Source organism: Thamnophis sirtalis, unplaced genomic scaffold (genome assembly GCF_051295495.1).
Source record: "Thamnophis sirtalis isolate CommonGarterSnake01/CBP01778 unplaced genomic scaffold, rThaSir2_p1.2 scaffold_3, whole genome shotgun sequence".
Taxonomy (NCBI): Eukaryota; Metazoa; Chordata; class Lepidosauria; order Squamata; family Natricidae; genus Thamnophis; species Thamnophis sirtalis.
This window is the reverse complement of record NW_028261383.1, coordinates 102,675,010-102,688,375: the sequence shown is the minus strand read 5'-3', so window position 1 is coordinate 102,688,375 and position 13,366 is coordinate 102,675,010. Positions and strand designations below refer to the sequence as shown.

The window sequence follows — 13,366 nt, the reverse complement described above, 5'->3', positions numbered from 1 at the left end:
AGAACATTGTTTTGAAAAAGTTTTATGTTTAGATTAAAAAGCAAAGCCTTAGATTAGACACATTTTTATTGGTCCAGCTATAAATAATCACCTCTATACATTCCATTTGGGCAACTGTTACAGGAGATGAATATTGTTTAAGATATTAATGCTGGTGGACCAATAGAACCTTAGGGAATCTTTTATGGGAACAGGAAATCTGTGGTTTATGTGAAATGGAAAGAAAAACATTCTACCTTCAGTTCCTAGGTTTATTTGTTTATACTGTATGTCTACTGAGTGCTGATCTGCAAAGGAGCTGGTGTCACTATGTCACAGTATTAAGTCCTTTGGAAAGTAAAGTGAATCAGAGACATCTGCATGCAAAACGTTGCAATTAGAATGTTGTAGAAATAAAACACCAACAAAATGGTATTTAGTGGCTTGGAAAGCAGGGAAGTTGAGAATATATGAAGCATATTTGGTCTGGTTGGTATATTCATTTTTTTGTCAGGTTGATTTTCACAAACAGTGGATAGACAATATATAAATTAGTATGATCTCTGATAGACTGATCTGTCCTCAAATGAAAATATGACTCGTTAGACAATATTTTCCACACTCAACTTTGAGACTCCCAGGTTCTAAATATTTCTGGAAGTGAGGACCAGTAATTACCAAGCTACCACAGCCATATGACAATAGATTTTTGATATGGGCTATCTTCACAATCCTTTTTGGTCTGTGGTCAGCAAATATATCTGCCATTTCTCTAAAATTCATATAAAATTCATGTTGCCAGGAAAATATTCTCCGTATATCACTCTACAGCTCTCCAAAAAATATACATCCCTTATTTTTTCCCCTCTTATTTGGACTTTTGTAGAAAAGCAATAGAAGGTGTTTAGGGAGCAGCAAAAGGAAAGGGATAGCTGATTTGTGTGCATTCTTGTGTCAGAATGTTTCAGAAGAAAATCAAAAGAATCTCTTAGAAAAAATGAAAAATCTTTAAGCATCCTATTGGCAACTGATGTGCAGAACTGTATACTGTAATTCAAACAGTCAGTGACTGGGCTACATTGTAGGTCTGAATTTTTATTTCCTGGCTCTTGGAATAAATCCACTTTCATTCAGATTGACAGAGTTATTTCATTATCTTACTGATTTAATTTTTTTTTCCTCCGCAGTGAACCAATTGGAAAGAAGCGATCTGGTAAGGCCATTACTTGTACTTTTCTGCTTAATATTTATCTCTTTTCAAACTCTTTTGATCTGTTACAAAATTATTTGAATTTGCCCACATCTATTGGCCTTTACAGAGCTTGACTGATCTACATGCTTTTGGAACCATCTCTAAGAAAAAAACTAAATGAACTCTTCTCAAATTGCTGCTTGAGTTTACCTTTTGCCCTTTTATTATCCCCATTTTGTTCCACTAATGCAAGGCAGAAATGCATATGCCAAAAATTAAAGATGTCAAGGGATGGGTGTGGAGGAAGGTTTCATCTTTTATCTGCCCTTTTTTTATATCTGTGATGGTCAGTTTGAGATTTTTGGCTTTTGTTCTAGATTTTCAAGTGCAGCTTAAGTTCTTCAGAGAAAAGCTGCAACTTTATCTCCTACCAAATAGCAGAGAGCACAGTATTAAAGAAGATGGGAATGGAATGTTCTTGGTGTGTTTGTAACTATGATGGTCTCTGAATCAGAATGCATGCACTCCAATGATACCTTGACCAGGGGAAATATTAAGAGTTACTGGCAATAGCAAAGGACATGGCTGTTTCAATTGACAGATGTTTCCTTATGTTTTGGTGAGGCACATAAAAGGTCAATTGAGCAGTACATATTCCATATATGTGTGTCAGTGGTGGGTTTCAAAAATTGTTCAAACCTACTCTGTGGGTGTGGCCTCCTTTGTGGGAGTGGCTTGCTGCCCATGTGACCAGATGGGAGTGGCTTGCTGCCCATGTGACCGGATATGAAGATGCCAACGACACTTGTCAGAACCACCTTAAATTATCTCACACACAGCACTGGCATGCATAAGAATATGATGTAAACTTGTTTTTTAAAAGGCATCTTTGGTTTGCATTAAAATAACTTCAACACACTCAATGTTGTGATCGCACCACAAACGCAGTAGTCATCCTTACCTTTCACAGAGGCACTGAGTTTTATAAATATGAGCATGATAGTGTAGAATAATCATATCCAAGGAGCAGTGGTGGGTTTCAAAAAATTTTGGAACCTCTTCTGTAAGTGTGGCCTGCTTTCCGGGTCCACTGGTGGAACCTCTTCTAACCGGTTCGGTAGATTTGACGAACCGGTTCTACCGAATAGGTGCGAACTGGTAGGAACCCACCTCTGATGTGTGTGAGGGGATCTGCTTTTGCTTGCATCACATTGTAATGGGTTTCTTTGTGATATCACCACTGAGGTGAGTAAACAGTGGGAAGAAAGTGTACTTGCGTACCCTGGAAAGAAGTTTTAAAAAGTAGTTCTAGAAAAACGTAGTTAAAGTAGTTCTAGTTGTTTAGCAAAAGTTTAAATTCTGCCTTTCTTTTGTGCCTTTGGTTTTATGTTAAAAACAAACCAAGGTCTTTTTCCCACTGAGCTATTCTGCTTAGGTTAATTGCTTCAGATAAATACAATCTACAGCAATATTCCCCCAACAAGTTCACCCTGAGGTTTTCCTCTAATAAACAAAACAATCACTTGCATTTTTTTCAAACACAGAAACTTTTGTTTTGGTTTAGGAACTTGGCGATGCCTGGTGGCTCAGCAAATAGTTGATGAAATACACATGTGATTATTGTTTAGCATTGTATTTTCCTCCCGGTTTTCTTTCCACAACAAATGATACCATCTGAGTTGCGAAGGCAGAATAGGTTAATTGAGACAGATTGCAGACATACCATTTCCCTTGGTTTCGTAAAGATTGAGTGAATCTGTCCCATTAAATGTACTCCATTTAAATATATCAATCACACGGGGAGATGTTAGGTAGATCCATTGCAAGCAAGGCCAGGGACTGCTTTTTAAATGTTGATCTTTTCCTATGACTCTAATTGTGTCATGGGGTAGGAGTCAGAAAAGATATACACCTCTGCTCTTCTAGAGAAATCAGTCGGACACATCCCTCGAACCTCATAGCTAGCACAATCTTCACTTTCCTGAACAGCAGGTGGCAACTGTTTGTTGGCTGATTCTTGTTTTAAAAGCTCATCCTAAAGTCCTAGAAAACTGCCAGATCAACATAATTCAGAGGAGGAAGAGAATATTTAGTTTGTGCATATGTTTATTAAGCAGGGGTGGATCTGTAAATATGTAGATAGAAAATTCCCAGAACATTCCAGACTTGTTTAGATTGGAAAATTATAAAAATAATTCTGAAAAAAAAGCTAATGGTCTGTTCTTCCCATAAGAACCACCTGAATATATTCACATAGTCAGCAGGAATTCAACTGAATTGAAGGGAAGTCACTTTTCACATTTTCTAAATCTGATTCACCAAACTGTTATATGAGAAAAAATAGAATCAATTATCTATCCATTTTAGGGACCTCCAAGAGTAAAAATAATTGAATATTTTTTTTCTCTTTATCCCTCAGATCTTTTTTTTTCTTTCTTCTGTAAGATTTTTCCAAGTTCATATCTCTTGCTCCTAGATGAATGGTGTTTGCTTTGGCTTTACAAGGATTCATAACTCTGATAATCAGTTCACTGTTGGTAGACATATTTTCCTTAACTTGAAAGTCCAAATTGGCATACAATTAACCTCCCTAATACTCTCCCTTCTCTGAATGTATATTTTCCTGAACCTTCCTCATGGCCATTCTCCATCATTTTTGTTCTTTCATCAGGATTTATCCAGACAACGGCTTCTGTCCTTCCGAGAGATAGTAAGAGCAAAGCATACTACTTGAGACTTTACTTTCTTTCCTTAACTGCTGAGCAACACTTGCTGCTTCTCTTGGGTATTCTGATCAGTCACGGCTTTGTAGGACCACTGCTTCCTTCTAGGTTGAGCGTGGGACCAAAAACTAATAATTAAAAAATCCACACTATACGACAGTTATCATAATCAAACACCACTTGCTTGATTTTCAGCTAACTAGGTAGTAGTAACTGTTCTGCTTTGCTGGTGGCGGCGTCAGTACTCTGGTGATAATCTGGGAAGAAATTTCATAATGGGTTGAATGAAAATGACTTGGGATATCTGGTGAAAGATAGTATGGTTAAATTGGATTTGGATAAATCACCGCTGTTTTTTCCGATGTGTTTATTTTTATACATACAGTACATGTCTTAATGCCTAATCACAGGATTGAATTACATGTGTTTAATCTGAATAAGCCTATCTCTGATTATTCATAATTTATTATGTTGATGATGATGATGATGATGATGATGATGATGATGATGATGATTATTATACAATTGTATCACAGCGGCCAGTTGTTTCGCCGGATTTGGCATTGGTTACTAGTCGGGCCCCACCCAGGGGCCTAGGTATTATTATTATTAATAATTATTAATAAGTATTTTTTATTATTATTATTATTATTATTATTATTATTATGTGCTATTGTCTTTTGAGGTCTCTTGAAGGCATACAATAAATAAATAAACATCAGAATTAAACTTGAATTATTCTAAACAAGAAAAAAAACTCAAATGTTTAAAAAACCTGTTCTTATGGCTCTGGAAAAGGCAACCAAGGGGTGATTTTATTGACTCAATGGGAAGTGCATTCCCAGGAACTGTGGCTGCTGCAAAGGCTTGGCTCTGATTCAGGACAAATCATGCCCCAGCAGCTGCAGGCAAAACCACTCAGAGCATCTCAGTAATTGGGGATCCTATAAAAGGAAATGCTTGCTAACAGCTTGGACCCAAATTGCCTTGGACTTTCACTCAGAAACACCTTGGTAGCTATTGCAGGATTTCTAGTACAATTCTCCCAGAGACCAGCCTGGTCACTGAGTTGTTCACCCACTGGAAGTTCCAAAGAAGGAACTAAGGCAGCCCCATCTATGTAAGCTTCATTACAGTAGTCAAGCCTGAGTGTATTCTGATTCATGCACTACAGTTATAAGACCATGATCTTCCAGGAACGAGCTGTAGAGCTGAAGCTAATAAGAGGCCATTTCTACCATGTGAAAAGTTAGGGGAAATTCAGATGAGAAGTGTCCCTAAAGTGCAATTGTGATCTTTCAAGGAGGCAGGGGTGTGCGATCTATTTGTAACAGGGAAATCTAGCACCTCCCTGGCATTATGACACTTCATAATGAGCAGCTCCTTATTATCTGGATTCAGCTTCACTTTATTTATTCTTCCACTCATTAACAACTGCAGGCAGGCTCTCGAGGGAGCTATGTCATTAGCTGCAGCTATTGCAAAGAAATAGATTTGGATGTGTCATCGACATACTGATAACAGGCTTCTTCCAGTGGCTTCATGTACATGAATGAAAGACAAGGAGAGATAGCAAGACTCATTGAGGTGTGTGTGTGTGTGTGTGTGTGTGTGTGTGTGTGTGTGTGTGTGTGTGTGTGTGTGTGTATGTGTATGTGTATATATATATATATATATATATATATATATATATATATATATATATATATATATATATATATATATATATATATATATATATATATATATATATATATATAAATAGCTTTTGTTTCAAGGAGTGATTGTCTCCAGGGAACGCCAGGTGAAACCTGTGTGAGAGATAGAAACAGAGCAAACCAGCACCTTTTATTTATTTGATCTCTTGGGTGATCCAAAATATTAAGTTATGATAGTCAATGACATCAAAGATATTGAGAAGTCAAGAATAATCAATAGAGTTACATTCCTTCAGATAATTCCTAAACAAAGATTGGCCATTGGGCTGACTGGTCAATCTCAATTTGCAATCACTTGTGAATTGATTTGAAGTAGATCAAGATATGGTAATATTCTGTCAGGATTTCCAGAAGATGAGAAATTAGCACTCTGAATTATTTTAATATTTTTAAACTATAGTTAAAACTGGACTGTATGTCCCTATTTTTGAAGAGGCATTTTTATCCAGGCTCTTTTATCAGTTGTTTAATAATTGGTTGTTTGAAGGCATTTTACTTTTCCTCAGAGCAAGATTTACAATGTTAACTAAAGCATTTCTATTAACTTGTTAGTTGGAAATGCAAATTAGATTGGACAAGGATTATCTATTTTCAGGAGACATCAAAAATTAATTTAAATCAATTATTACACATGTTAAAAATGTACAGCCTAACCAATTAGGCTATAACCAATTAGGTATGGAGCTGCTGCAAATACTAAAAACTTAATGAAGTGAAAATCCTCTTCAAAGTATTTTAATGGAATCAAAAATTATTCCCAAATAGTATAAAAATTGTTGTCTTTGAAAGGAATCTTAGGTCTCAGTTCCTGAGCTTTATATCTGTCAGTTTCCATTTGGCTAATGATTTAGTTTTGCCCATCAATAATTAAAAAGTATTTAAAATCTTATTTCTAGAAATAGGTCATTTAAAAATCTTGCCTTTAGAAATGCATCACTGAAGTCTTCTCCAACACTTAATGATGGTGTCAGTTCTTTTCCCCAATAATGTTCATAAATAAGAAGTATATAAACATAAATTTACATCTGTAAGCCACCTGGAGTCACCATGAGTAGTTGGGCAGCCATATAAACTTTCTTAACACATAAAAATAAATAAAATAAAAAGAATGTATTCTTGTACAGATCTGTTGTCCAAAACCTATGCCAAACAATGATGGAAAATGTTTGAAGATGTAGAAGAATGGCCATTTCTTTAAATAATATGCCTCAATTCAGGGAAGTCAATGAATTGCATAATCAAGAGAATTTCTCCATAAGGTTCTGTGGCAAGTCACAGTTTCTCTAAACATTCATTTGGTTCCCAAAGCTTGTTTTATTTGACAGTGTTGGGGAAACCACAGCTTGACTCAAAAGCCCCAAAAGACCTCAACCGTTGCGCTATGTCTAAAACATATCATTTAATTTCATGCATCTTATTCAGTGGTGGGATTCCAAATCTTTTCCTACTGGTTCCATGAGAGAGCATTTTGCACATGCACACACGTGCAGCACTCAAAGACCGCCCTCGATGTCGGCGCTGGTAAGCTGAGCTGTTTTTTTTAGCTCAGCTGAGACGTAGCAATCTACTGCACAAATCACCTGAGCTAAAAAAACTAGGGAATATAGGACAGGGAATGATAGAGGCAGGAGGGCGGGCCAACAGAGGTGGTATTTGCCGGTTGTCCTTAAAATTTCCCCTAGAGGTTCACCTGAACTGGTCCGAACCGGCTGAATACCACCTCTGGTTGTGGTTCTTTATTTTAACTTGTCCTGCAATGTTGAGCTTTGGTTTTTGCAACCAATGTCAGATTTATATATCTTCTTCATGTCTAATACTTTTACATTAATCTTGGGCTTTGGAACTCAGTTTAATGCATTTTGGACAAAATAGCTTTTATCTAACCCAGATTTTTGTAGAATAATGCTGCTTTCCATATAGCTCTTTGATTAAATTTAGTAAGCACTGCAGCCAATCCTGACTCATTTTGCTGCTTCTGAGGAGCCAAAAATAGTACGTCAATTTAAGAATCTCACACTTATCCCAGAAAATGGCCATTTTTTTCCTGCAAATGTACTCACTGTTTAGTGTTTGGGGATGATTGTCCTGGGAAGAAGAAAAAGCTGCTGAAAATAAACTCGGGAGCTTTTTCCACTCTGTGCTGTTTACTGCGTTGTGATGATGGCTGTAATAGGCAGTTTGGAGATGCCAGGGCTGCATGTTAAAGCTGCAAATAGCCCCAGGATACTGTGAGTAATTATATAGGGATTTGGGGACAGGAAAAAGACTTTCTTCTCTTTTCCTGCAGTTGTTTGCCTTCTGCTGACCTCATTCTTTAGTTAAACCAGAGGGGCAGTTAGCAACAGACAGGAGATGGACCCTCCAGTCATCATTGTTCTGGACATTAGACTTGTCTCTTTGTGGCAGTTTCCTCCATTTATCTTTCAGAGACAGGACACTAATTAGAAGAAACTATGCCTCTGCACTCCTCGCCTTCAGTATCATAGACCAGGAATGGCTAACCTTTTTTGTTGTTGGGTGCCAAAAATGCGAGTGTGCTTGTGCGATAGCGCACGTGTGTGCTGGCACCCATAATGCAAAGCGCTGTCCTCACGTGCATGCGCGCACAGCCCCCCAACCCACTCACGTTGTTCCCCACGCACACCACATTGCTCACTTCGAAGCTGAGGTTGGTATTTCCTTCAGGGCACTGGGGGAAGCCATTTTTGCCCTCCCCAGGCTCCGGGAAAGCCTCCGGAGCCTGGGGAGGGCAAAAAACAGACCCAACTGACCTACCAGAAGTTTGGAAATGATCTGTTTCCAAACTTCCAGTAGGCTCATTGGGCCTGGTTTTTTGCCCACCCTAGGCTCCAGAGGCTTTCCTGACGCCTGGGGAGGTTGAAAACAGCTTTCCCTGGCTCTCCGGAAGGCTGAAAATCAGTTGGCTGGTGCGCACCTGTGTGCTGGAGTTGACGACTCACGTGCCGGCAGATACGGCTCCGTGTGCCACCTGTGGCACGCGTGTCATAGGTTCTCCATCATGGTCATAGACCCATGATAGTAGAATCTCATAGCTTCCATCTTGATGATATCCAGCGTTGTTGGACAATTTCCAACCAACAGGACTCCCAGTCATATTTGGAATACACCTGAGAATATACTGAGCAACCAATAAGAGAAATGATCTCTTATTTTCAAAGCCTACATTTATGTTCCTGGGAAGATGTATTTAACTATAGATCTTCCCAGGACTGATCATGCAGTCATGTACAAGTGAGAGTGGTGCAGCCATAATTGTACTGCACAATTAGGCTATTCTTTCTACACAATATTCTTGTCTTTTCTTGCTGCTGGTTTCATAGTGATGTCTCTGATAAATTTTCTTCATAGCATTGATGTGCTTTGCCATATATTGGATTCAAAGCCAATTTATTGCATCAGCTGGAGAATCTGGCTTGTTTTTGTTGCCTTCATTGCTTTTTCTTATTTGCACAAAAACTATTTCTTTCCTTAGAATAGTCTTTTAGATCAGAATCTTTTGTCCCTGACTGTCATGGACACTGAAATTTGCAAAGACCTTAAACTTACATAATTTTCTATAGCAAAGCAATGCCAATAGCTTTTAGGTTTATATATTGTGCTCCATAGCACTTTACATCACTCTCTAGGTAGTTGACAATGTAGAAGAATTGTTTTGCATATTATCTCCAACAATCTGGGTGGGTCCTCATTTTACTGACCTTGGAAGGATCGAAGGCTGAGTCAACCTTGACCCTGCCCATCCAGCTCGAACTCCAGGCTACGGGCAGAGTTTGCCTGCAAGTGCAATACTGCACTTTAACCATGGCTCATTTCTATATGTCTTCATTTCACTGATATCATATAATCCTCTAGAAATTGTATACGGTGATGCTCTCACTGAGGGAGAAGCAGCATTCATACTTCTTCTTTACTGGAAGATGTTACCTGCAGAAGTCCTCCTCAATCCCAAGCTGTTTCCCCCCGGAATAATGTATTCCACCTTCATAATTACACACAGATTTTATCGATGTAAGTTAAAATCTGTCTTCATCATTATTATATCGGTACAGAAGTGCTGCAGATGATATAGTCACTAGAGTGGCCAAACAAAATATGTAAACAGTGCCAACATTTTAAGAGACATACACAGAAATTATTTCTAACCAACAAACTGGGGTTTGCACGTCCCACTTGCTTCAGCAGAAAAGACCTACTTCGGATCCCACCTACCAAAGAAGTTTAGTTGGCAGGGTCCAGGAGAAGAGCTTTCAGCTGTAGTCTCCACCGTTTGGAACATTCTCCCACTGGAGTTGAGGTTGGCCCCCACATTCTTGGCCTTCCAGAAGAGCTTTAAAATCTGGCTCTATTGGATGGTGGGGCAATCTATGCTGGGACTGGCAGATGAGGCAGAGAGAAGAATCCTTGCCCTTACATTGTCTATTCTTTTTCGTTTCTCATTTAATATTTTCACTTTAACCGTTTCATATTTTCTTTGTTTTAACCTTTTTATCACTTTGTAAGCCACCCAAAGACACTGCAGCAGTGAGATAGGCAGCATATAAATTTAATATATAAATAAACCTATTCCTCAAGCATGTTTTGAATAAAGGGCATTTCCTTCCCCTTAAAGCAAGGGCTGCTTACTGCTAAAATCAAGCATGTTTAATATTAAATAGGTAGTAAATATACTTCTAAAAGGAACCAAATATTCAGAATACTCCTTTGTAGTCAGGACAAGCATTGCCTTCAAAAGTATTGTCACACCTAATACCCTCATCTGGGAATAAAATCTAGCTGAAACTGGGATTTAACATTGTGCATAGGATTGGGCTGCCAAGGAATCCATGATCACAGACTTCTGCTTTATTTCACCTGAATTTCTTGCTGTATAAAGGTCCTATTTGACAAGAAAAATACTTGTGCAATATCCTCTTATTAATGTAACTCAGCCAGCTTTTCTCATCTAAGATTGAAAAAGGAAAAGTTTTTTGGTTTCTGGTAACTCTGCTGCCCCTTAGTGGTTCTGAATTTCCAGATCCTGGATTTTTGCAAATGTGCTATTGAAACTTTCCTTCTTCTCCTGTGTGCTGCTCCGGGAATCCAATCATGGGTTAACTTAGCCTTCTAGCCTTGAGACTGAGTATGCAAATATCAAAGTTACGCCTCCTCTGACTGGACTTCCGCTTCCTCCCCAGTCCTTATTACTCAGTCAAGCCTACGAGACTTATTTTCAACGCTCTCTTGATTAATTGCTAATATTTCTAGGTTAAGGATGAAATTACTTGGTTTTTCACTGTGGATTTCTTGCTGGATTGGAGGTAAAGCGGCAGATTGCTGTCAGCAGATTCCTCCCTCGCTATTTCCCTTAAAGGGATATCGGATCGCTGCAGCTGGAGTGGGGCTTCTCCGCCTGCCCTCCCTTATCATCAGCGCGCAAGGAAGCTGAGTCTCCCAGCGCTGCCACCCCTGCCGGATAGCACCCGCCCGCGGGCGCGGTCAGATCCGAGGCTTTGGCTTGTCGGAGCGGGTCTTCCCCCCCTTCCCCGCCTCCCTCCTTTGTGCCCTCGCTGGAGCGGCTGCCGGAGGATTACACGGATCGGCTGTTGGGAATTTCCCTTGCGGTTCCTTTGAATTTCGCGCCTTTGAAGCCGGTGACCTTGTTTGGAAGCGCTTTTCACGCATGCGCTCTAACGCCTGGGATGAGAAGGCAGATTTTGTTCGCGCGCTTGAGTCTGCGCACTGCTTCCGCCCCTCCCTTTTCCCTCACTCGAGTTTGCTGACTCAGGGAGGAGGTCGCTTCTCTTAGTCTCTGCTTCCACGTGGCGTTCTTGGCGAAGTGCTTTCAATTGCATTCCTTTGTCTCGCTGATTGAGCTCTTTCAAACTCATATCATGGCTGATCAATTGCAAGGTACTGTCCGGCCAGTTTCTGAGCCCCGTTCCCCTGGCGAGGGAGGGGCCAGCCCTGGGCCCAACAGGGCCGCGACCAGGGCCTCTACTAGTAGGCCTCGAGCCTCATCTACTGTTCGGGATAAGTCGCACAAGCGCAAGGACAAGGCCAAAGTTCCCCCCAAGGCATCTGGGGCTCCCATTTCTTCCCCTCCGGTTTTGGTTCAGCAGCCTGTGTCTCCGGTGAGGGTTGTTGAGCAGGGTTGGTCTCCTGATATTCAGCTTCCCCAGGGCCCTATTCCCGAGGTAGGGGCTTTCGGGCCTCGTTCTCCCCCAATTATTTCGGAGGCTAGTGGGGCTTCTCTCCGTTCACCTCCACGCGCTGGGCCCTCTGCCACGTTCACCCCCACAGCTGCAGGCCTCAGGCCTCTGGAGGGCCAGGATTTGGGCCTTTCTGCTGAATTCTACAGCATGATCTCAGAGGCTATTTCCAGAGGGGTGGATGCGGAATTAGCGCGTAGATCCCAGGTCTCCAGGCCTACTCTGGCCTACTCAGGCCTGGCTCCCCAAGCAGTACAAGGGGATTCTTCCATTCTGCAAACTGATCCTCCTTCCCCTTTACACTCTGTGTTTAGCGCACAATCTCCCTTAGTGGAAGAAGGTGAAATCCAGGATAGGGAACTCTCTGGTGACGAGGGCCTTCCTGTGGACCAGCCTCCGCCCCCTGGGCTTTTCAGGCACACTCTTTTCAAATCCCTGCTATATAAGGCCAAGACTACCACCCACATGGGGGAGGCAATTTCGGCAGAAAGTGCTGCTGTGGGCCTGGATGCCACCGAGCGGCTCTTTGCTGAGCAGGTGGCTCTGCAGGATTTTATCCCATCTCCCAAGCTTTTTCTTGATTTAATCCAAAAGCAGTGGGATGAGCCGACCGCGGTTAAGCCCCCTGGGTCTGGTGATAGGAAGCTTTTCACATCTTCCCCAGAGTTGGAGGCCCTCCTGCAGTTTCCCACAGTGGATGCTCCCATAGCGGCTCTTGCTTCACCGGCGTTAATTCCTTCTGAAATTTCGGAAGGATTGAAGGCCGAGGACCGCAAGGCCGAATCGGTCCTTCGCAAGACTCATCAGGCAGCAGCGTGGGCCTTGCGATCAGCCACTGCAGCTTCCTTCTTTAATAGGACTTCTTTAGTTTGGCTGAGACAGCTACAGGAAAGGCTGGATCCGGAGGAACTGCGCCTCCATCAGGATGTCACCAAACTGATAGCGGCCCTAGAGTTTTCTGCTGATGCCACCCTTAGCGCGGCAAAGTTTGCTTCCCGAGCCGTGGCTTCCAATGTGGCCTCTCGCCGTTTGCTCTGGCTCCGCCACTGGCAAGCTGATATCAAATCCAAGTGGCGTCTAGCATCCACGCCCTTTAAGGGCGGGGCCTTGTTTGGTTCAGTGCTGGATCCAATTCTCATTGAGACTCGGGACAGACGTAGGGTGCTTCCCTCCACAAGTGCCCGTGTGGCCAGAAGGCCACAGCCTTATGGTAGACGGCAGCCCTTTCGGTCTGGGGACTCGGGGTTTACCTCTGCCCCCTATGTCCCCAACTATACCAGGGGGTTCTCCCAGGCACAGGACCGTGGCCAGGACCGAGCCGGGGCCAGAGACAGGGGGCGCCAGCAGAGTCAGGCGCAGAGTAGACGGTCATTCCGAGGAGCGGGCAACCGATCCTTTCGCAGATACCGCTGACTCGCAGGAGGTAGGGCCCATAGGAGGACGTCTCTTGGCCTTCGCCCACCGGTGGGCGGAGCTCACGTCAGACGCCTGGGCCCTTCAAGTAGTGAGTTTGGGTCTCACGCTAGAATTTCTATCCATCCCCCC

General features: G+C 41.9%; 1 protein-coding gene across 7 annotated transcripts in view; it reads left to right on the top strand.

The window, feature by feature from the left end:
- SH3PXD2B (SH3 and PX domains 2B) overlaps positions 1-13,366 on the top strand; it is a 135,916-nt gene that overhangs the window by 97,257 nt on the left and 25,293 nt on the right. For 3 of the 7 annotated variants that reach the window (XM_087709619.1, XM_087709624.1, XM_087709622.1), the window contains exons 6-7: positions 1,167-1,192; positions 3,843-3,881. In XM_087709619.1, the coding sequence (XP_087565745.1) occupies positions 1,167-1,192; positions 3,843-3,881 (65 nt within the window). Of the gene's footprint in view, positions 1-1,166; positions 1,193-3,842; positions 3,882-7,252; positions 7,841-13,366 lie in introns of those variants that run through there. The other 4 variants (XM_087709620.1, XM_087709623.1, XM_087709626.1 and 1 more) reach the window with 2 other exon arrangements.